A 24,121-nucleotide genomic window follows, 5' to 3' on the forward strand; every position below is an offset into this window, starting at 1 on the left:
TGCTGCCTACGGTCAGTGCTGGAAGGTGGTGCTTTTAAAGCACTACAGCCCTGAATGCTGTCCTGGCTGAGAGGCAGAGATCCACAACTCCCAAACAGGTGTGCCCTTAAAGGGTCAGAAACCCCTGAAATCTCCCCTACTGGGGAGGGGATAGCCAGAGAGAAGCCATGGCCAAGCAGTTGCTTTCAGTCCCAGCCACTGCTGCAGGGCAGGGAGCTGCAGACTGGGCTGGAGGCATAGTTTAGAAGCACAGGCAGCAGCCTTGGCTGGGGGTGGGTGTAGCTGGCCTAGTGTCCTTGGCAGCCTCCTATATGTCTGACCAATAAATGCTGGTGCTGAGGACTCAGCGCCTCTGAAAATCAGATCACAAGCAAGATCAAGAATCCAGGAGTCCAGAGTCCCAAACCCTAGATCCCCATTTACAGCACCAATACCACCATGGCCCCAGAGAGAGAATCTTATGCAATGCAGGTTCCATAAAACAGCTCACACCCCATTTATTATTTAAAATATTTTGTTACAAAAGGAAAAAAAAAAAAAGAAAACATACAATGCAGTATAAAAGATTGACAACGTCATCAAGTTTATTACACAATTTCCAACCTATCAGAAAGAGACAAAAATCAAATCACCGAGAACTGGGGGAGGGGAATTGGGGAGTTGCTTTTTATTTTATATCATCCCCCCCTCCCCCCACTATTCTGAAATAAACTAAAAATTTGTGTCATTACGTAAAAAAACAGAACACTCTCCTGTCAAAGGGTTTTCTGGTATTTTACACTTTTTTTTTTAATGTCACCTCACTTTAAGTTTCTGTTTTTTGTCATTTTATTTTAAAAAAAAGACATCCAGAGCTGGCCTTTGCTCACTGATCACAGTTCTTACGGAGGTGTCACTTCACTTCACCAGCCTCCAGGCAGGCTGTGCACTCTCGGCCCCTGCCACCCTCTCTGATGTGCCCAGCTGGAGCGTGAGACCTCTGCTTGGGGGGATGGTGCCCAGGTTTTGCCCAGCTGTGTCCACAACTTGCCAGGAGGGCCACACTGAATGTCATGAAATGCAGCAGGTGGTTGCTGACCTCAGTCTTACATAAAGGTGCAGGCTCTGGAGACTACAGGTCCCAGCATGCAATGTGTTATAGCTTGAGCTAAGTGACTGGAGAACTGCATGCTGGGATGTGTAGTCTCCACAGGCTGCTGCTCAGATGCCACTCTGGTGCGACACATGCAGGCTGCTCTCTGGCCACCTGTACCCTACAGCATCCTTTGCTCGAGGGAACATGGCTCCTTCCACACCACCTACCCCACCAGCCTTCGAGAATCACCAGCTGAAGGCTGTGGTGGAAATGGTGGTTATATTTCCCCCGGCCCTTCAGGCATCGCACTGTTGGACACAATCCGCCCCATGTGCTGGAAGAGGCACCAAGGCGCCTTAGCTAGATGCAGACCAACTCTCAGCCACCCCAAACCCTTTGCTCACCATCACGCACCGTAGAGCAATAGCAAGCAGCGGTGCTGTCTAAAGAAACCCCCCACGCAGCACTCGAATGGGAGCTCCCATTCCTAGAGTGTTTATGAAGGGGTGGGATTCCCCAGCAGAGTTCTCCATCCCTGGAATCAATGCACCTCCCACCACCCAAAAAGGCTAAGCAACTCAGAAGGTTATCAGTGGTTGGGCTCATCCAGCCAGCCCCCAGCCCACCCCATCTCCATCCACCGATATCACAACACTCAAGTCTCTGCCCATGCCGCTTCCTCTAAAACAAGGAAGGCAGCCTCTCTGGGAGGAGGCTGGCTCTGGAGAAACAGGTGGCTGGGGCCTGCGGTAGGGGAAAACGTGAACTGGAACAGTTATTGCATGAGATCAGCATGGCGAGCCAGAGGTGTTGAGTCCAGCCGAGAGGGGCCACCTCTGTTCCAGACAAGCCCCCTAGAGGAGCCAGGGCAGAACGCAGAGGACTCAGAGGCGCCTACAGGAATGGCAACGGGGAGCAGAAAGAGGTGATGGGAAGCAGCAGCCAGCCTGCTCTCCATGAGGCAGGGGGAAGAGGAAATGCTGTTATCTAAGCTGAGTATAATGGGCCAGACAAGCCAGACCTAGAACTGGTTGGGAGAAGGGATCACACTCCTCAGGAGAGCTCCCCAACACAGGACGAGAAGACAGTGCACCATGGGAGGGCATGGATACTGGCCCCAGTGAGCCAAGCAGGCCAGGCGGCAGACACCACGCAGGGATATCTGCGTCCCCACCTCCAACCCTCCCCAGCACACACGAGGGTGATGGATTCCCTTCCAGCTGTCCCCGGAAGGGCCACGGAGAGGAAGGAGCTCACAAGCTTCCATGGAAAAGCACCATTTCTCTTTGGGTCCGAGTATCCGTGGACTGGAGCACTCCCTGCTCACAGTGGCCCCGACGCTATCCCTCCCTAACTCCACGTCTTCCAGCATTTCCCCAGGAAGCAGCAGCAGCGAGTGTGGGTCCCGAGGCCACCATGTGCCAGCTGGAGTCCCGCAGGCGACGTGGCTTTCCCTGGGTGCCTGGAAGGAGCTGGGGGCAGTGGGGAGGAGAGGGGTGGAGCGGCCTCCGTCCTTCAGTCCTGATCGAGGTGAGGAGATACAAGTCCATTAAAAACACTTACTGCCAACCAAACTCCTGGAAGGGACAGAACAAGACAACAGGTCACACAGTCTCCCTGCTGTGCTGACCAGGCACTGATTTGCCGCTGATGCCAACTGCTCAGCAAGGGTCTGCCTGGGGCCCAGTCAGTCTCCCCCACTGGAGGCAAAGGCCCCCCACGGACCTGCCTTTTAACATTTGTCTTCGTGCAAGTTTGGTGTTGACAGGATCAAGGTGCAGCATCAACGGCCTTGGAGAGGGAAGTCCTCCACCCCCAGGGCAGGCTCCACCAGGTGAGGTGCCTTGTCCCTGCCCCGGGGGCCACCTGTAGGAGCGAGACAGGCACTCCACCTCCACGGCCCATTCTGGCCTCGGCTGAACAGCTGGGAATGCCAAGGAGGCCAATTCATGTCTAACAGATCGTGGGCTCTTCAGCGAGGACTCTTGTGCACTAGGAACCCGACTGAGATCAGCCAAACCTGCACAGGTCAAATCGCCAGAAGGTCATGACCAACCCAGGCTGGATTGGAACCAGTGACCTAGAGGGCAGTCATTTCACCTGGAATATTTAATGTACATTCTGGAATAAATCCTGCAAACCACATGGGTTCTGCTGAGAGGGGACTTGCCCCAGGCAGTTCTCTACACCAAAGGACGTGCTAACAAGACCAGGTTACACTGGGCAATTCTAGAATGTCTTTCAGCCGAGGAACTGAGCGCTTCACAAGGGTAATGGGTTAAGCCACAAGTACGTGGCAGGTAGACAAATACTACGGCCACTGGAGACGGGCAGGGGGGACTGAGGCACAGAAAAGGGAAGTAACTTGCCAAAGTTCATTGTTAATCAGTGGCAAAGAAAGCTTGGCTCCATTCCCAATACCCCCTTTCTTTGCTTTAACCACCAGGCCCCCATCATGCCTGGACAATACTCACACTGGAAACATTTTGGGGTGGGGGATGAATGTTTAAAAGCATAAGGCAATCGTGGGTTTGAAACCCAGGGCTCCCCTGGAGACCAATGTTCTGATCTGGGTAAGAAACTCTCAGCAGCTGATCCAGTTGCAGTGGGGGGCCTCTCGGTCTTACCCTAGTACAAATCAGTAGTGTGTCGGGGTGTGGCAGTGCTCAGAGGGGAAGGCACTTCAGCAGTAGGCAGATCATTTAAGAGGCACCAGCCCATTGCCAAATAAAATCCTCACAGCTGCACAAAGAACGCAGAGCACTCCCCCCACAACAGACTAAGGACACCGCCATCCTATGTCTCACCCAGAGGCAGCCCAACCAGTGCACTGAGTCCTGCAGAGAGAACTTTGCCACACAGCAGGAACGGGACCAAAACACCGTGGCTCTCGATAGGATACTGGAGGCTGGTCTGTAGTTCTAACGCTGCCCACCTCAGTACGGCTAGAGGTAGGGGAGGCAGCAGAAATCCTGGCATTATCCCAGCTGCCCAGGCAGGATTGGGAGAGCTCCCATGGGATGCTTTGTTTGCAGGGTTGATGCTTTGTAATTTCTGAGTCAGCTTGTTCCTTAGTGGTGGCCTCTCTCAGAGGAGAGCAGGGGCAGCGTATGAGTCACGCTGCTGGGCTTTAGTCAAGACCTTCAAAGGCAATTCTAGTGGGTAGCTGTTTTTAATTCTTTAGGACTAAGTGCTGTACAAAAGCCCCGACAGAAAGCAGGAGAGGCTGTACATCTGGGTAGACACAAGGGAAACTGTGCAGTGCCCTCCATTCCCCGCACCCACCAAGTGATTCTGAAATAGTGGACTGAAAGGAGCACATGGTCTGAAACGCAGCCCTGACCCATCAGCCCTAATTTAAAAGGTCGCATGGCCCTCTCCAGTAGAGCTATAATAGAACCAGAGACCCAGAGGGTTAGAAGGGACCGCAAGGGTCATCTAGTTCTAGTCTGACCCCCTGCCAAGATGCAGGATTTGTTGTGTCTAAGCCATCCAAGACAGCCTCTTTCGAAAACCTCCAGTGAAGGAGCTTCCACAACCTCCCTAGACAGTCTGTTCCATTGCCCTACTGTTCTCAGAATTAGGAAGCAGATTTAATCTAAATCTGTAGTGCCATAGCTTGAACCCATTGCCTCTTGTCCTGCCCTCTGTAGCAAGAGAGAACAACTTTTCTTCATTTTTTTTATGGCAGCCTTTCAAGTATTTGAAGACCACCATCATGTCCCCCCACTACTGGGGGGAGGGGGGACACACACATGCTATTGACACTTCCATCCTAAAAATCCAACAAGCCACTTCTCCCCAGCCAAGCCACCCACAAACAGCAGAGCTCAATGTCTCGTGGCTCTGAAGATGGTTAACAGGAAGGGAGGATATTGCAGGGTGCTGTAATCAGCCAGTGAGGGACTCTGGCAGGCTAACCCCAGAAGGGAATTCCATAGCTGGAGGATACCTGACCAAGGAAAGCCCTGTCCTCACACTGCCCGCACTGAACCTAGAAAGGAGCACAGAGTGCAAAGGGCAAGGAGCTCGCTCTCTGCTGTTCAGTGCGGGCAATGTGGGTTCACAGCCTACTACAGTTCAATCATGTGAAGACACAGGAAGGAGAGGAACGGAGCTGGAAATGACTCTGCTGATGCACATGAATAAGTAGCAGCACCAAGCTGGTTGCAGTTTCAGTGGAAAACCACCAATGAGGGACTTCAGTGCTGGTTATTCAGCAGCCATCAGAGGAGATATGGGAACATTCCCTTCTCTTCTCCCCTGGGGCTTTCCCTCTTGGAACACACGCTGCAGGTAATGAAAGATCATTTGTTGCTTGAGATCCAGAAGGCGGCCACTGTGTAGTTATGACACTAACTGGAGGGGCTGCCATGTTAGCCACGGAGAGTCAACTGCTAAAAGCCAGGGGAAATAGACTACGTAATGTCCAGTCTGCACCCCCAGGAGTTTGCCACGTCCCTCTAGGGGAAGGTGTGCCCCATTGGCAGCAGGTAGATGGCCCTGCGGAACAAGGGGGATAGAAGGAGCAGGGCCTCGGGCCAGCTCACCTTTCTCAGTGGTGCCGGTCCCTTTCTCTGTCCCTGTCCCGATGTCTCTCATGCTCCCGGTTCCTTTCTTGGAAATAGTCCTCGTGCCGATCCTCATTATGGAGTGGGTCCCGGTGCCTCCTGCTGCTCTCGCGGGACCGACTGGGCGACCTCTCCCGAGACCGGTGTCTTTTTCTGGAAGACAAGGCCAGGCGCTAAGTGTCTCCCAGGCCGTGCTCCCCTCCAGATCTTCAGACAAAGGGGCTGCTGCCTTCCACTCAGGTCTCCCCAAAGGGTAGTGAGCTGTGCCCCTCCCCAATCTCCACCAGAGGCCCAAGATGAGAACAAGGAGTTCTCCCCTCCTGCTCTGGTTGGCAAGGATTTACCTGGAGGAGCTGCTGCTGGCACCCATGCTGTAGGACTTGGCTTCGATCCCATGAAGACAATCCTTGAGAGAGGAGATGAGGACGCGGCACCGCTCGTCGTTGGCTACGCGGGACTGTTTGATAACAGCAATGGCCGTGAGCAGGGTCTCTATGGCATCACTGTAATCCCCTGCAGGAGATGAGGAGAGGGGTGAGGAAAGGGACTGGGCAGGGAGTGGAGGACGACAGGTGGCAAGGGGCTGCTGTTACCTGCACTGGCTCCGGACACCGCTTTGGAAATGGCACTGCTGGAAATTGCTCGATTCCTGTTCATAATCTCCTCAAACTCGGCTTCGCTCACCGGGGGAGGCAGTGGGCCCAGCTCTCGACTGCACAGAACAGAGCACACGCCTATCAGCTGGGCATGGAGAGAAAGCTCCCACCCGCTGGAACTGACCCAAAAGGCGCTGAGGGTCAATGCCCACCTGGCAGAGCTTCCCAGGGGCAACCACTTGGCACCCCATAGCAACACCTTTTGACCTCTTGGGGCTCAGTAGGCCAGATCTGGCTGACACACGGTTATGACGGTGCTGCTGTCTCCTGCCCCCACAATTCCAGCCCATCCTTTCCAAGTCCAGCAGAGACTAGAGTTGCTCTCACCTGCTGTGGTTATATGCTGCAGAGGCCTTGTAGGTGTCCAGCGGGGGGGCCAGCGTTGCATTTGGCGGAGGGAAGAAGGCAGGGTTAAGGTGCAGGGCAGGAGGGACCGCCCCTGGAGGTGGCACGGCCAGGTGGGGGGGCAGTCGAGGAGGAGGGGGCATTAGATGCTGGTAGTGGATTCCTGGCGGGGGAGGTGGCACTCCAAAGCTGGAGGAGAGAGGTGGCGGGGGAGGCATCGGGGGAGGGGGCAGGGCCATGAGGGGCATGGCAGCAGGGGGGCGGTTAAAGAAAGGCAGCACGGAAGGGGGCTTCTCCACACGAGGGGGCGGCACGGCATTCTCTGTCGGCGTGGCTCGGCCATCCATCGAATCCCAGGAGTCCCGGGAGTGAGCCCTCGGTGGCACCCCTGTTAGCCAGCAAAGAAGAGGAACGGCCTGTGAGCACAGGGGTGACTTTATCCATAGGAAAACCACCTGAAGGGAGTTAGCTGGTGCGGCAGCCCCCACAAGCCCAGGGAAGGGGGAAGAAGGCAGGACATGGAATGACCCAGTGACCGAGGGAGGGACATATCGTCCCCTCGACCCTGCACCAGCCCCTACCACACCTCCCCGCCTCGAGATTGGGGCACCTGTCTCCCACAGCCACACGCCTGATTTCAGCGGAGCCTGAGGTACCAAGAGAAAGATCCAGCCAGCCAAACGTAGCCTCCACTTCCACGGGCCTCAGCCAGGGCGTGATTGCTCTCCACCAAGACATCAGGAAAGCTTCCAAGGCAGTGCCCCGGTGGTGAACACAGGGGATGGAAGATGCAATGCAACTTGATTACCCGGGCAGAAGCCAAAAGCCTTGACAAATTGCAAGAGGCCGCAGTGGAGCACTGCATGAGTGAGAGCTTGCCTGTTTATTGGTTAATACAACTGGTTTGAGCCTGCACAGCGGCAGAGACTGAAATCCTGCCAATACTTTAAGTGACCGTGACCCACAGAGCCTGCAATCCCCTAGGGGAGTGGATCTGGAAAGGGTTAACGGGATTATAAGGTGAACAAACTTAGAGGGACACAACTTGGATCCAAAACTCTCATGGCTACCAAGTATTGGAGAGCAAGTAACCAGATGCGGACCATGAGGGAGTCTGAGTCTGAGGGGGTTAAATCTGCAGCAGACATGCAGATGTTGCTCATCTGCAGCTGTGGGGACAGACAGGACCTGAGGCTATGTCTGAAGAGCTTTGGGAACAAGCCAAGGGAGATTACTACTACAAGGAAACTTTCCCTTCTCTAGCCCCTTTCAGCCCAGAATCAAAGGGCTGGAGACACACTGAGGCCTTGCCTGCCCTGGTGAGCGGTCCTGTAACAGCCACTGATGCAAACCCCCTAGTGTACATGGTAAACTGCTACGAGCTGGCCCGGTTTCATCCAGGTAGAAGCTCCATTCATACCAGGCATTGGTCAGCTCCATCAGGGTGAGCACAGCTACACCAATGGCTATAGCCAGGGCAATTCCCCAGTGCAGACAAAGCCAACAGCCTCACAACAGCCCTGTGAGGTAAGGGACAGAACAGAGGAACCTCTCACCTGCCACTGAAATGCAGCCACCTCCATGGCAGAAGGTGGCAGTGGTCTGACAGAGCAGAACACTTCTTTTTGACAATTCAGGGTGGGCAATGGAAAATTTGGTGTTCCACTGCAACTGCCTGGGGCATGTGAAGGCTACAGGACAGTCACCCAGTTGGAATTTGTCCAGAGCACTAGGGGGCAGTAATTCTCTTCTTACGAAACGTGCCATGGGATTGACTATGACCACAGGTGGCCAGTTTCATCATGTGTGTCCCTGGAAAGATGGCACCTCCAGCTGCACAGCGCCCCCTAGCTGGGGCGGGGCTGGGACACTGGGCCAGCCGCGCCCCCTAGCTGGGGCGGGGCTGGGACACTGGGCCAGGCCATCAGACTGAGGAAAAAGGCCATTGTACAAGGCCCATGGTGAGGCCCCAGCTGGAGTACTGCGTCCAGTGTTGGGCACCTTACCTCCGCAGGGATGTACAAATTCTGGAGAAGGTCCAGAGAAGAGCTACTAATAGATATGGAGGGTCTTAGCTATGATGATAGGCTGAAGAGCTTAAGCCCATTCAGTTTGGAGAGGAGGAGGAGGAGGAGGAGGCTACGAGGGATCTTCGCAGTCTATGAGCACCTAAAATGGGATCATAAAGACTCGGGTCAGGATCTGGTCACACTCGGCAGCAACAGGAAAAACACGCAGAGACTCCTGGAAATTCAGCCCCCACCCCAGGGTTTTGGTTGGTTCAGGCCGCTGAAGCTCTGCTCAGGATCTCTAGGGCCCAATGGGAGTCTCCCCTTCCTCATGCACCCTGCGCCCTGCCCTGGTGGCGGGCCTGTCCCACTTACGTTTCCGAGCCTGTGCCTCGAACTGCGACAGGTTCTGCCGGGTGGCCAGTCTCACCTCCACCTTATCCCCATTGAGGATCTTGCCAGGCAGCAGCTCCAGGAGCTTGTGGACTGAGTTCTCAGAGGCAACTACCACCTCTGCATACCTGGGGGGAGCCAGAGACAAGCAGATGATGGCAGACCAGTACCCCATCACATCAAGGGACCAAGCCTGCCCTCCTCCCCCCAACCACAATCTGTGGGGACGACCCAATGGGCAACCATGGATGCTTCAATCTACACCTCTCCCCATGGCCCAGGCAGCATAGAAAGCAGCAATCCTCACCTCTCGCTAATGACGTCCATCTGCAGCTGAACCCATCCCACCACTGCAGGGTAACCGGCATTCCTACGTGCCTCCCATCAGCTCCCCATCACCTCTTCGCTACCTTGTCCTCTGTGCTTCAACACACTAGCTCCATTCACACAAGCACCTTTCAAGCCTCCACACAGCTCCACAAGAAGGCCTCCTGACACCCTGCCCACGGGGTACAGGAAGGACGATCATGGTGACAAACCCATAGGAGAAAAGGTCCAGGGTCTCCCCCAACAGTGTTCACTCTTTGGACTGGCCCACCGCCGGAAGACCCTGGGAATTCTCCCTCTGCGGACTGGCCCAATGCCAGAAGGCCTTGGGTCCCCCCCCAGAGCTCTCACCCTTTGGATTGGCCATTGGCTCGGTTCTCCGCGAATTTCAGCTCCACCACATCGTAGACCCCCACTGAGCGAATAATCTGGATCAGCTGCTGGTCAGTTGTCCACTGAGTGAGAACAGGTGGAAAAGGACAGGGTTAGCAGCTGAGGCCCTATGGCAGGATCTCTGGGCCACACACTCTTGTTCCAGGACTAGCATTATCGATCATTCACCACCACCAAGGCTCGCCCTACTCAATCTCCCCCTAGGATCTTTAGCATAGGCTCCAGTTTCTGATGCCACAAATGCTTTCAGTGGGAAGGCGATACAGCCCAGCCTAGTAACCCTAGTGTCTGGGAGCCACCAATCCCCAGGGAGGCAGCTGTAAATGACAGTCGTAAGATCTGGGGAAAGGCACCATGGAAAGCTGTGGTGATTGAAGGGCTCTGTCTACAGAGTTTGAGCAGCAGGGTAAGATTCCCCCACAAGCCACTCCAACTAACAGGTCTGGAGCAAAAAGGATCACAGGGGTTGTGGGGCAGAGCTCTGTCTCCAGGCCCATTCAGTCCTTGGCTTCTCTCAGGGACTACCAACAAAGGGAACAATTAGTCCCAAATGTGTCAGTGATTTGTGTAGTGGGGACATCTGTTCTTCAGAGAGCTACCACCTCATGTCATATAAGCCAGCCCACAGCCACAAGAGCACATAAGCTGGCGCAGAGCCATCATTTTCCCACTGCACTAGCTCCGAAGCTAGAAAGGCTCTATATCCCAGTCCCATGCAGACCGCACCATGAGATCTCCATTGGCCACAGGTGGTCCAGGTCTCTGTTTTACCACACCTCACTAACTGTTTGATAGCACAGCCCTTGCAAGCCCAGGATGGGACACTGGTTCAGTACTGATACAAAGGGAAGAGAGCCCCCTACACCCACATCCCTTTCTACAGAACATGGGTTTCCTTAGAGGACCCCTATCCACGTACAGACCAACCTTGATTTCACTTCACTTGACAGTTACGATTGCAGTGCAGACTGCAAGCACTCAAGACACCGCATCTGTCCCCAGTAAGTGGAGGACAGTCATACTAGGCCATGTGCTTCCAGCAGGCATCAGTGACCCAACTCACCCAGGAGAAGCTGCCCACATACACGGCAGCCCGTTTGTTGCGCAGGCCACTGTAGGTGTACAGGATGGCAGGCGATTTGCTGTTTGGCTTGGGGGATTGCTCCTGGCGGATCTCGGTCGGTGCCTCTGAGCTGCTGGTGCGGCTTTCGGGTGGCTGCGAGCTTGCTGCTAGCACGTCGTCGTACAGATCCATCTGGTCAGCATTACTGAATTCGGAGTCCTAGGACACACAAGAGATCAGTGAGCATTTCTGTGACAAGCCTACAGGGCCGGTTTACCAGCTCGGCAACAATCAATCACTAGCCAGTCACGTCAAGGGGGAGGCTCCAGCAGGCTAGAGGTTTGCCCTGTCCAGTGCTTCTGATCTGCTGGGAAACAGCCCGTGCACCCAAGAGATTAAACGCCAAGGACAAAACAATCCTGCGAAGGAATCATTCTCTCCTGCCCAGACTGAGTTTCACTAGAACACCCACTCTCAGAAGCCAAAGGGAAGGAATGCTACTGGGCTGAGGTACCATGTAACAGGGACACTCCTGGTTCTTCAGCCTCTCTGTGTCTTCCACATCCTAAATCTGAATGATTACCTTGGGTATAACATTTTTCCCGCCTGGTTCAGACTCTAAGTGGCTTTGGCAAGGACTCGTTTCTCTACGTGTCTGCAAAGCTCCTGCCATAAATTTCAGACAACAAAGGAGTTCAATGACAGAGAGGACTTTTCTCATTGCCACCAACTCTCCCTGAGAACCTCAAATCCAGATTGGTTCTCACTAGCCCCACCTCCCCTGCCGTGGAACAGAGACCACGATTCGGCCAACACAGGAGGCATGGTGGAATGTGGCTCACTCTCCTGTAGCTGTGTGGGCTCTGCAGCCTCATGGGAGCAGCTTGTGTGTCAGTGTGCAGATGTGACTCATTTGGGGTCACAAAAAGGACAACAGTTTAGGACAGGAAGTGAAGAACGCTGCATCCAAATGAAACTATGGGGAGAACTTCCAAACGCAGAACGGAATCTGGCTAGGGCTCCTCTTCTGATCACGAGTGGCCAGGGCCTCCATTTTACATCTGATCCCAGGGGCACTGATTCAGCACTCAGAGGAAAGAGCACTGCCTACTGCAGCATCTGGGCCTTCCTCTGCAGTCTCCTGGCCAGGCTTAACTTAGGAGACTTGAACCCAAGGTGGCATGAGGCTTTTGAGGAAGCAGTGCAATTAAGTGGGGGGCAATTTCCTCCTACTGCTCTTATTAGACTGTAAGCATTAGAGCCCTTAGCTTATCATTTTATCCCAGTTACTGTTACAACAAATGCTACAGTCCTTTCAAAACTCTTATAAAGCTATTTGCTTTACTGACACCCCGCAGCAGCAAGTGTCACAGGTTAATTATGCATTAGCAGCCATTTCATATGCTTGAAGTTAATTATCTTAATTCATCAAGTGCACTCTTGTTCTTGCACTGAGACAATATAAGCAGGAGTGTACATCCAGGATAGGCCAGAGACATGAGATCAGGAGGACAATTCCTTCAAGAAAGAGAGCCATTTTAAAGCTATTACACACATCTAAGGGCCTGCTCCTGCTCCTAATGAAATCAACGATAAAACAGCCAATGAGTTCAGTTGGGGGGGATCTGACTTGATGCATCATTTCCAGGCTACAGTTCCTGGAAGTCCAGGAGGGTACATGCCTTAGTCCAGGGGATGGAATAGATGATCCCTAGTGCCTGGACCAGTCCAGCTCTCCAAGGAGGGGTGACCATCCTCCTGCCTTGGAACACTAACCCCACATTCCTATAGAAAGAAGTCTCCACAGTGGGACCTTTTTGGATACTTAGTCTAAAACTGGTCTAAAAATGCCCTCTTTCAATCTCCTTCCATTAGTCCTAGCTAGACCTTCCACCACTAATTCATCTTCAGATCCATGGCTCCTTGCAAACGGTTCTGACTCCCCATAGTCATCACTTAGCCAACGTTCAAACATTTTTTAATCTTTCCTCACAAGTCAATCTCCCCAGCTCCTGGGCGTTTCTTCTGCCCTTTTCTGAACTCCTCCTCCCTCAATATATTGCCAGTTTTTCTATAACAAAGTGCTCAGAACTGAACTTTGTAGCTGTCATCCCATCACTGGAGTTGTACAGAGATTGTCTCCCTGCTTTGTAATGGGCTGTGCCTGTAAATGCCGTGCTGCAACCGCTGCTGGAATACTGTGTCCAGTTCTGGTGCTCACAGTTCAAGAGGAAGTTGATAAATTGGAGATGCTTCAGAGAAGAGCCACGAGAGTGATTAAAGGATTAGAAAACATGCCTTACAGTGACAGACTCAAGGAGCTCAATCTGCTTAGTTTAACAAAGAGAAGGTTAAGGGATGACTTGATCACAGTCTATAAGTATCTACATCAGGAATGACGACTGGCAAGTAATCGAGATTCACCCCTAGAAAGGGCTTTGAATGCAATCCACGGATTGGATCATCAGTACCCGCACTATTAACCAGGTAATCCTGTGGCACGCAATGAGAATGCTGATCCATTCCTGCCGCAAACCGCTTTGGCAAGCTCCACATTTGATAAGAACAGTAGTGACACGAGGAACAAATATTTAATAATGGGCTCTTCAGTCTAGCAGAGAAAGGCAGAATGTGATCCACTGTCTGGAAGCTTAAATTCAGACTAGAAATAAGCCATAGATTTTTAACAGAGTAATTAACCATTGGAACAATTTACCAAGGATTGTGGCGGATTCTCCATCACTGAAAATTTTTAAATCAAGATTGGATGTTTTCTGAAAGATCAGCTCTAGGAATTATTTTGGGGAAGTTCTCTGGCCTGTGTTGTACACCTGGTCAGACTAGATCATCACAATGGTCCTTTCTGGACTTCAAATCTCGGAATCAACAGCCAGAACCCCACATTTGCTACAATTCTTCAGTTGTGGAATCCACCACAGAACGTGTTTTCTCCCCAGCTGACATAGAAATCCCCTTCCTTTGCATTTATCCATGTCCAGCTGCCTTTTACACTGCCAGTGTCTCTCCATCCTAGTCAAAATACCTGCCCTCCAACCAGTCAATCATTAGCATACTTCCTAAAGTGAGGACTCAAGTCCCTTTTCTTTTTGGCTACTGTTGTGATAACAGGAGGAGGATTGCAGCTAGCATCCCAAAGCAGAGCCTATCTTATAAAGCCAGCCTCTTCCTTTCTTTATCTTTCAGTCACATAGGGGGAGATATTCGTAGGTACAGATGGTGTTGGTTGCCTAACATCAGCAGAAAATGGGAATTAGATGCCCGCCTTTGAAAACCTCCCCCATGGGTTTTCCTCTTTAGTTTCTGCCTACAATATGTTGCTCTTTTCTATTAACCCCCTCTCCAATTTAATTTAACCAGGTGCTACTGTGTGCCACGCAAACCCCAGTTAATGGAATGCTAAGGTGGCTTGGTTGCGCTTTCAACATCTGCCAGGAGACCAGAGCCAGGCCAAACTTGGTATTTCTAAGGTAAAAAGCAATCAGAACACCCTGACCTTTACAAAGCAACACCAAAGAGCAGGGGCTCAATGAAACAAAACACCTCTGCAGATCAAACATCCTAAGGTCATCCCTGTGCCACTGCTCACCTCTCTCACAACACAATCCAAGCACAGGGCTGCAGGCTGCTTCTCAAATGCAGCATCTGGCAGGCAATTCTCTTCTACAACCTCAGACACACAGATGTAGCATTTTGTCATTTGTTTTCATTGCCATCAAAGTCCAGTGTATCATTACTGAGTTAGATCTACCTATGTTGTATGCAGTGCTGTTATAGTCATGTTGGTCCCGGGATATTAGAGAGCGAAAGTGTGGGAGGTACTATCTTTTATTGGCCCAGCTTCTGTTGGTGAGAGAGAGAAGATTTCGAGCTCGAACAGAGCTCTTCTTCGGGGCTGGGAAACGTAATCAGTGTCACAGATAAATACAAGGTAGAGCAGATTGTTAAGCATAAGTAGTTAACATGTATTTCAAGGGACTATTCAAGGTGAAGTGGCTTGTTAACATCCTGCCAGTAACAGGGAGGAAAGGAAAGGAAAGGGCAGGGCGCGGGGGGGAGTGGGGGGGGAAGCTGGGGTGCAGATAGTGGGTTACAGATTGTTGTAATAAGCCATAATAAGTCCAGTGTTTCTATTGAGCCCATGATTTTCAGTATCTAGCAAAGTTATACATTTAAGCTCCCAGGCTCATCTTTTGAAGGCGTTGTGCAGTTTTCCTTTCAGGATGAGGACTGATATTTTGATCATCAGGGTAGTCCCTACATAGGACATACATTTTTGGGTGTGAAAAAAACAGCATCACCACTTTCACGGGCAACTGAAGAAGTTTCTTAGCCACAAAACTGAACAGTCCTAGATCTGCCTTCAAATTCTTGCTCTAGGCTAGATTTAATTATGAGATATTTATGAGATATATATATATAGATATATAAATATATTACTCTAGGCTATATTTAATCTGGGGTATACGTGGAGTTCCACTTAATGTGTATTTTTCATACTTATGACTTGCCTGGAATCCTAAAGTACTAAGACAGGTTTCAGAGTAACAGCCGTGTTAGTCTGTATTCGCAAAAAGAAAAGAAGTACTTGTGGCACCTTAGAGACTAACCAATTTATTTGAGCATAAGCTCTAAGAGTATTTCTCAGTACTATAAACAGATACCATATTTATATTGCAGTAGTGCCTAGTAGTGCCAGTCCTGGACCAGGACCCCATTGTGCGAGGCACAGTGCATATACAGAACAAAAAGACAGTCCCTGCCTCCAAAGATCTGACAATCAAAGTAACGAGTTGAGGCAGCTATGGCAATTTCCTGGAATAGCCTTGTGTAAAAGTTCATGTATTATTGTGGGCCCAAGGGGGTAATGTGACAGATAAGAGACCTGGGAGTTTAAAAGACTATACTGAAAATGTGCCAGACGCATATGGACTTTGGGGACAATAAGTGTGAAGTCGATTTCCTGGGGAATCCTTAGGGAGAGGTTAATGCAAATTCCCCACCTCCAGTTATGCAAAACCCCAGCCTTTTGAAGCTCCATCCTGAACAGATTTCAGAGTGGTAATTGTGTTAGTCTGTATCAGCAAAAACAACAAGGAGTCCTTGTGGCATCTTAGAGACTAACACATTTATTTGGGCATAAGCTTTCGTGGGCTAAAACCCACTTCACCAGATGCATGGAGTGGAAAATACAGTAGCAGGTATATATACACAGTACATGAAAAGATGGGCGTTCTAAGGTGCCACAAGGACTCCTCGTTGTTTTTACCCTGAACAGAGGGTCAGTGTCTGCTGATTACCCATTACAGCAGGCCAAGATCAAAGGACCGAGCTGTATAAAGAAACAGCTGATCTGCCAGCACCCAGTTCTGGATTTTGAAGGACTAAAATCTATCAGAGCCCTGGGCGGGAGTTGGGGGTGCCCTCTGGTAAGCTTCTGAGCAGTCATGTAAGGTTTTCTTATTGTTTTAATAGGTTTTCTCTGTAATACTTTTTAAGAATAAATGTAGAAGGAGCTGCATGGTAACTTATAACTGCTGGCTATACACCGGCCACAGGTCTTCAGAGAGACAGCAGAGCACAGGCGCTGTTCTTCTTAGGCAGTCTGGCTTGCTGTGGATATCAAAGTGCAAGGCGGGGCGCTCTGCAAATTAAACTGGGTGCCCCACAAAGGGGAAATACAGATACAGTTGCCCTGACCCTGTGACATGTGTCTCTAAGGTTGCAGCAAAGAGCAGTAAGATACACTGCATTCCGTACAAAAGGAAGTGCCAAGATTGCAAGGTTAGACAATGTGAAGTTGGGAAATGCCAGTTAAGGTTCTACACAAGCCCTTCTCAAAAGCAAGGGCTATTTCCAAGCCAAATTTCCATTTTCGGCCCCCAGCTATTTCAGTTGCAGAGGTGATTAAAAAGGTTACAAGAATTTTAACAGGGAAAATATTTTTGTACTCATTCTCAAAAACTGCTCAGCTGTTTCTGTTTAAACTCCTTCTCCACCCCCAACAAAGTCACCTTTGTACACAGACCAAGCCTGAAAGGTGAGTTTCAGAAAGTTACAAGTGCATAAGAATAGGGGGTTGGAATGGAAACCATTCTGAAGCCTTAATTATGCTATTTGCTGCTGCTCCAGCTATAAATGATCAAAGATCTTCCCAAGGTTTGTTCATTTTTCCATCTCACCCCAATACTGTCTTTGCCATGAAGAGAACTGGCTTTTCAGGGCCTTTCCCCACATTGCCATGTGCTGGCTGTAAAAGACTGCCTTTGTCACCTCATTCAGTAAGACAAAGAGAGCACTTTACAGCCCATCCCCACCTGGCAAGTATGGCAACAATGTTCTGCAGCTAAGATCTCCCTGCTGCAACTCAAATCCGCAACCGTGTCTATTTGAACCTTGCAAGGACTGAGCCCTTGACTAATCGTATATTGATTAAGTGGTGCATTTTTAGATTTAATTACAATCTTGTGCTCTGGAATTATTTTGTGAACAAATAGCTGCAGTAGAATTTTTACTTTGTCACAGGATGTAAAACTAATCACAGGAATCAGGAGTAGGGGTGTCCTGCCACAGAATTGAGATCCACCATGCAGCAGGATACAGAAGCCCCAACTCACTAGACACTATTAGGGCTTGTCTACACTTACATTTTATAGCACTCTAACTTGCTGGCTGAGGGGTGTGAAAAATCAGTGATTGTGCAGCAAATTTGAGTGCTTTAAAGCGCTAGTGTGGACAGGCTCCAAGTGCTGGGAGGTGGATGACCAGGAGTGCTGGGAGAGCGCACACTCACACTTCAAAGTGAAGTGCTTTGAAGTTTCTAGTGTAGACGTAGCCTTAGAGACAGAAGGTGAACGAGGTAATGTCTTCTAGTGGCGAACACTTGTCTCTTTCACCAACAGAAGTCAGTCCAATAAAAGACATTATCTCACCCACCTTATCTCTCAAGATCTGTGGACCAAAACAGCTACAACACTGCAAACTACCCACAATCACACCATAGCCTCTTTCTCTTAGCACTGTTGCTTTCTAGGTTTCTTCCTCCCATTGAAAATGAAATTCCATGGCCTTGGTTATGCAGGTGGTTAGACTAGATGGATCATAATGATCACTTCTAGACTTAAAAACTACAGCTATTCATGTATGTGGGAGATGTTTTATCCGTGAATGTTTTTATCATGCGGTTTACTTCCAGAGAACCACTGAAGATGTTGAGTAAGACCATGTCCGATACAGATTTTTTTTCTGCATCCAGTAAACATCTTCCTCCCAACTCAATACATTGCCTTTTATTACCATTCTTGGTTTCTGCTTTTCCAGCCACTTCTGAAGCCACGTGAAAATACTCAGAGCCAACCCAAACCTGGATAATTACTGTGGCACAGTAAGTGCTTTAAAGTCAAAATAACAGAAAGCCAACAAATGGGAGGGGCTTGATTTTTTTTCTTTATAATTCCATGATGCTTACACTGCTCATATCTCTGCTATCCTTCAAGATGTTTACAGACTTTTATTTTAATTAGGAACTGATAGACCTTCCAAACAGTAATTGCCAGGGTCACTCTTTCTCCCTTTTCTGAAGATTGGTAGCACATCTCCTCCCCCAGGGCTTTTCAAAATAATCGCCAATGACTCAAGAAATTTGTCAGTCATTTTCCATTACTCTAGAATGCCTGTAATCCTGATAGACTAATTTGCATATGTTCGTATTTTCCAAGTTCTCTCATACCTACTCAGTTCTCATACTACTCAACTGTCCAAAGCTACTTTCTTGATTTTGCTTGTTAAAGGTTAACTGCAAGGAAACTAAATTAAGTATATTTCTGCACTGAACTGTTTCAATGGCCACATCCCAGAATGTAATTCTGACCTATCATTATAGCATGGGATCCAGTGAGACTTGGATAACCATGCTGCACTCTAGGATGCTTTCAGTCAATCAGAAAGTCCCAAGCGGATTCCAAAAAAAGGTAAATGGTTATTTTAAAGTTAAAACTGCTTTCAGTGGGGGATGAAGCCAGGCTATTGGGGGTCATACAGCACAGAAATACCATAATTTTTATGCAGTTCTTTTAAAGGTAAGATTTCAGAAAGGCGTTCAAGATATCACCCATTTAGAACCATCCTCAATTTCATCCTCATTTAATGCATCTACTTCCAATCAAGCACTACTATTTCTCCCAAGATAGCTGTAAAAGTCTCTCACATTTCCCTTAACACCCATGTCATGGTTAACATTCTTTTTTGCCAGTGTTAACTTTTCCCTCACGGCTCAACTTCTGGTATAGTCTCATTTGGTAACCTCCCACCTTTTCAGAACAGGAGTTTATTGCCTTCAAATTTCTGTTCAACCCCTCATGAGACCACACTGGCAGTCTCTTGTTCTTTGCATTTTGCTCTTGAAAAGTCATCGAGATTCATTGCAGTTTCCTGTCTAAAAATCTCTAACCTTCTTCCATGGTCTCAGACTTAGCACTTCCATAGCATTTTCATCTTCAAGGAGCTGAACTTGCTTCCATTATACCCACCTGTCCAGATTTCTTAACTCTCCAAAATTTGCTTCCATGAAATCTAATACATTTGGACCACTGCATTCACGTTCCTTACTACATAAGCTACCTTATTATTCACACATTCACAATAATTTTCTTCTTGTAAATCCAGGATAGATTTTCAGTTCCTGGTATCATCAGGATAATTTCTTTGTAATTTAGGCACCTCTCTGATAATACCCAGTTATTCAAGCAGCTACAATTCCTTAAGAGCTCAGCATCCTGAAGTCCTGAGTACCCTAAATCAGATTGTGTTCATGTGCCTACAGTCGCAGAGAGATCTCTAGTAGTTGCCCCATCTAGCTCTCTTCTGGTTTCATTTCCTGTCTCTTACCCTCATGTTTTGCAGAAGAGGATGGCTAAATTCCCAATCTGTTGTATCCATCTCTTCTCCAACAACACAGATCTCCCTGTCTTAAAGGACACTTCAGTCCAATAGGTACTGCCCACTTCTTTCTCCCTATTGCCCACAGACTGTAATCAGACAAGCACTCGCTCCAGCTGAAAAAAAACATCCCAGCAGATTCCAGTCATGGACCCAGATAATGACTTAACAACACTCCCCCTCTTTGCAGGCTTCCCATGCTCTGTGGGGATTTTCAGAGCCACCCTTCAGCACCATAATGCTCCTTTGCTGGCACACAAGCCCCATCACGTGCCTTTACCAGACGGGTAGGAACCAGATTCCACCTGTGGTCCCTTGCAGCCTACTTCACAGCCTCCGAGTCTCAGGAGTTTAATATCCTCCGCAAGGGGGGGGCTCACCTTCTCCAAATAGCCCCCCCCCCAACTCCATGAGACTTCCCAGCAACTCTCTGCAAATCCCCGCCGTGATGGGGGTGGGGCTTTCACTCGCCGCTCACCTGGTTGAACTCTTCGTCGGCGTAGATATCGATCAGATCCACCCCCTCGGACATATTTCCAGCCGCGGCGGGAGCCAGAGCCCGGGGGCACAGGAAGGAAGGAAGGAGGTGCGGTGCACTGCGGGGAGAGGCGGCTCAGTAACACGGGCCGGCCATGTGCGCCCGGCCTGAGTCTACACCCCCCTCTCCCCCCCCCGGACCTACCCGCCCCGGCTCCCCCATATCTGCCCACCCGGCTCCCCCTCCCCCGCTTAGATCTACCGCCCTCCCCACGATCACCCCGCCAGCTTCACCCAACCCCCCGGGAGAGCGGGGGCCCGTCCAGCGCTCCCCCCGCCTCAGGGCCCGGCCGACCAGCCCCCCAATCCCGCGGCCCCGATCCCCCCCGCGCCGGCCCCGCTGCGTCGAGTCACCGGGGGGGGCCCGCCGACCCGTTACCGCGCAGGGGCCCAGCGTCCCGAGCAGGCCCGAAGCGCGCGAACCGCTCACCGCCACAGCCAGCGCCGTCACGCCACGCCCCTTCCGCTGCAGGCCACGCCCCTTCCGCCCCCCCGCCCGCCGGGACCGGGGGTACCATAGAGAGGCCGGAGTAGAGTGGCTAGGCCCAGGGAGCGGGATGGTGGCGGCAGCGGTGATGGGGCTTCGGGTGAGCCGGGCGAGTTTCTGCGGGGGAGGGCAGAGCCTGGGGCACAACCCCCGCCCCGGGTGGGCGCCCTGCGGGGTGTCGGGCTGGGGACGGGTCAGTACGAGGCAGCCCCCCCCCCGCCCCAGCCTGGGCCCCGGCTCCTCTCACGCGCCCGCTCTCTCGGCAGCTCCTGTCTCTCTCCCGACGGGCTCTCCGCGCCCCGCGCCCGAGCTCGCTCCCCGCCCGGCGCGGCTGTCGGGGCGGCTCCCCGGCCGACTCGCGGAAGGACCTGCTGGAGATCCCCTTGCCCCCCTGGCAGGAGCGCCCCAGCGAGCCGCTGCCGGCCAAGAGAGCCCGGCTCCTGTACGAGAGCAGGAAGCGAGGCATGCTGGAGAACTGCCTGCTGCTCAGGTAAGGGGGGGCCCCGCGCGGGGATACCCGGATCGGGGTCTTCCTCTGGCTGGCTACTTTCCCTGGGTGGATTCGCTTCCTGCCCCCTCCTTTGGGGAGGGCATGAGGGTCTCCGTCTCCCCAGCAGCTCTCCTGGCCCTCCTTGGCTCTGCCGGGCTTCCCCATTCCCCGATGGCGGGGAACAGAGTTTGCCGTTAGGTTCCGTGCCGGGTCCCGTGCCGTTCAGTGTAAGTAGCGACCTGCAGGGCGAGGTCCCAGACACACAGAGGCCACGAAGTGACTGAGATTGGTCAGGCTACAGGGGGCTGCGTGGAACTTCAGCGAGCCCGAGCCCAGCTAGGGGAATGGGCAGCACCATGGCAGGTGAAATTCAGTGCTGCTAAAAGATTCTAACGCTGTCCTGTACATCAGTAGTGCGGCCTCAGCTGGTTAAGGCATGCTGTATTGTTACCCCTTCTCCAAAAGGGTATTGCTGAAAAGAGGTGGTTGAGAATGATCAAGGACCTGGAAAAACTCTCCTACAAAGAGAGAAAGAAAAGACTGAGCTTATTGTCTGAAAGGAGACCAGTAAGAGGGAACATAAATTGATAAAACAATGACTGGTCTAGACAAGCAAGGTTGGGAGCTTCTGTTCTCCCTGTCTAATAACAAGCACAACGGGACAGTCAATTAAATAGAAGGATGGGAAATTTAGAAATGATAAAGGCGAATCCTTTTCACACGGTGCCTAATTAGCTTGTGGAACTCCCTACCACAAGAAGTTAGTGAAGTCAGGAACATGGTAAGATTCCCAAGTGACCTAACATTTCTATACATAACTAAAATATCCAGAGTTATAATTAAGGATAACCAATATTGATAGGGATATTAAATCTCAGCTACAGTGTTAAGCTGATCTTTAACTACTAGAGACCTGGATGAGCCCTGGTTGGGGGTAGATTATCCCACATCTGCCTGCTGCTGGCACTGGCCAGTGTCATACAGGATGCTGGGCTGGACAGACCCTGGCTGTGAGCCTGACAGTTCCTATGTTCTTCATGCTTCCTGGTTTCTCTCTCGCCTCACTTAGCCTCTTTGCAAAGGAGAATCTTAACAGCATGACCGAGCGGCAGCTGAACCTCTATGACCGTCTGATCAACGAGCCCAGCAACGACTGGGATATTTACTACTGGGCAACAGGTACTGATGGCAACAGGGCACTCTTCAGGGGAGGCAGTGTGGCCTAGAGGATAGATCAGTGGGCTGGGGCTCAGGAGACCTGGGCTCTATTCCCAGATCTGCCACAGGTCTGCTAGGTGACTTTGGACAAGTCACTTCCCCTTCCCCATGCCTCAGTTTTCCCATCCACAAAATAAGGTGATGATACTGACCTTTGTAAAGTCTACAAGAGCTAAGTATTTTAACTGGTCCCTGGGCCCTGTCTCCTATGATGAGATGGAGCAGGAAGCTTTCTGGGGTGATGAGTGTGTCTCAGCTCACCTGGGTTTCACACGCAGCAATATACAGTATGGGGATCAGAATAGCAACTGCAGTGACTCTTGCTCAGAAAATGTCCATGGCTTCCAATCCTCATGCTTCAAGGCACAAGATGATCATAAACTGGGGGCAGGAAGGAATTCCCCTGTTCTGCACTAATTGAATGGGTGTAGAGTTTTACTCCCTCTATATCGTAGAGCTGTTTGTTGACAGCTGAGATGGGTCTCACTAGGAGGAGTGGTTAGCTGCTCTGACCTGAGTTCCCATGGTATTTAGTGAAGCAGACTTGAAAGAGGCACTACAACTTTAGAGGGATATGAGACGGGGTTCAGTGTGATTCCTGATTGGCTGCACAAAGATGTGAACCCGGTGACTCTGAGAACTGGGGTTGGGAGTGCTGTGTCTCAACCTGTGTCCTTTCTCCCTGAAGAAGCAAAGCCCACTCCGGAGGTGTTTGAGAATGATGTCATGGTGATGCTGAGGGAGTTTACCAAGAACAAGAACAAGGAGCAGAGGCTGCGGCAGCCGGACCTGGAGTACCTCTTCGAGCCCTCACGCTGAGGCACCCTGTCTGCTCCAGGATCATCTTCTCATCCCTGGCAGCAGAGGCTGAGGTGCCTAGACCTATTTGGCAGCCTGCAATGTTGAGGTCCTGGCTCCTGGAATCCTCCACCCAGTGGTTGCTTCTACTCAGGTTTCCAAACCCCACCGAATAAAGTTTCAAGCACTATCTCTGACTGTAGGAATTTCTACGTGGATTTGTCCACTGTTTTACGGGTGCAGCAGTCCACCACAGAAGTGGCTGCATTTCGGTAGCACTGTATGTATATAGCTTGTAGAGCATCTTGGTGCAAGAGAAATAGAAGGTGATAGTGTTATGACAGTGTGCTTTGATTCCTTGTGAAATTCCTCTTGTTGTTTGACTGTGGAGGCCTCTCTGATGGCTACAGCCTGTCCATTAACCATTCCTTGTAAATCCTTGTGGCCAGGGCCCACCAATGGGTAAATTCAGTGTAAAGGGTGGGGCGTGGGGGAGAAGATAGACCCACTCAGCAGGAAGGGTATCCACCACACGCTCTTCCCCAGCCTCCTGTTTAAAAACACTTGCTCCAGGAAGAGAACAGCAATGCTCAATCCCATGTGACGACTGATTACGTGCCCAACCAACCCCGCAGGCTGAAAACGGTTTGCTTAAACTGAGCACGCTCCAACCTTTTCCAACAATGAATCCTGTGCGATTATTTTTTGTTGCAGAAGCACCTAGGAGTTGCAATCATGCTCCAGGCCCCCATTGTGCTAGGGGTTGTGCAAACACAGACCAAGTGGGCAGTTCCTGCCCCAAAG

General features: G+C 50.9%; 2 protein-coding genes across 4 annotated transcripts; one reads left to right on the top strand and one right to left on the bottom strand.

Annotated features, from left to right (window-relative positions):
- Positions 1–486: 486 nt before the first annotated feature.
- Positions 487–20,856, bottom strand: CPSF7 (cleavage and polyadenylation specific factor 7). 3 transcript variants are annotated; one of them, XM_074954640.1, is made up of 10 exons: positions 20,755–20,856; positions 20,266–20,383; positions 10,833–11,051; positions 9,728–9,831; positions 9,032–9,177; positions 6,630–7,035; positions 6,240–6,358; positions 5,991–6,159; positions 5,626–5,799; positions 487–2,596 (listed from the first exon to the last, which is right to left on the bottom strand). In XM_074954640.1, the coding sequence occupies exons 2-9, from the start codon at positions 20,317–20,319 to the stop codon at positions 5,631–5,633; spliced, it is 1,386 nt and encodes a 461-aa protein (XP_074810741.1). In that variant the 5' UTR covers positions 20,320–20,383; positions 20,755–20,856; the 3' UTR covers positions 487–2,596; positions 5,626–5,630. The 3 variants fall into 3 exon arrangements, with proteins under 3 accessions (XP_074810741.1, XP_074810740.1, XP_074810742.1); XM_074954639.1 differs by having other exon boundaries at positions 487–2,652; XM_074954641.1 differs by having other exon boundaries at positions 487–2,652; positions 20,704–20,775.
- SDHAF2 (succinate dehydrogenase complex assembly factor 2) lies at positions 20,789–23,507 on the top strand. Its single transcript, XM_074954642.1, has 4 exons — positions 20,789–20,911; positions 21,078–21,301; positions 22,371–22,480; positions 23,208–23,507. Exons 1-4 carry the CDS (start codon positions 20,882–20,884, stop codon positions 23,336–23,338), a joined length of 495 nt encoding a protein of 164 aa, XP_074810743.1. The 5' UTR covers positions 20,789–20,881; the 3' UTR covers positions 23,339–23,507.
- The last annotated feature ends 614 nt before the right edge of the window (positions 23,508–24,121 follow it).

This window comes from Natator depressus, chromosome 6 (assembly GCF_965152275.1).
Source record: "Natator depressus isolate rNatDep1 chromosome 6, rNatDep2.hap1, whole genome shotgun sequence".
NCBI lineage: Eukaryota > Metazoa > Chordata > Testudines > Cheloniidae > Natator > Natator depressus.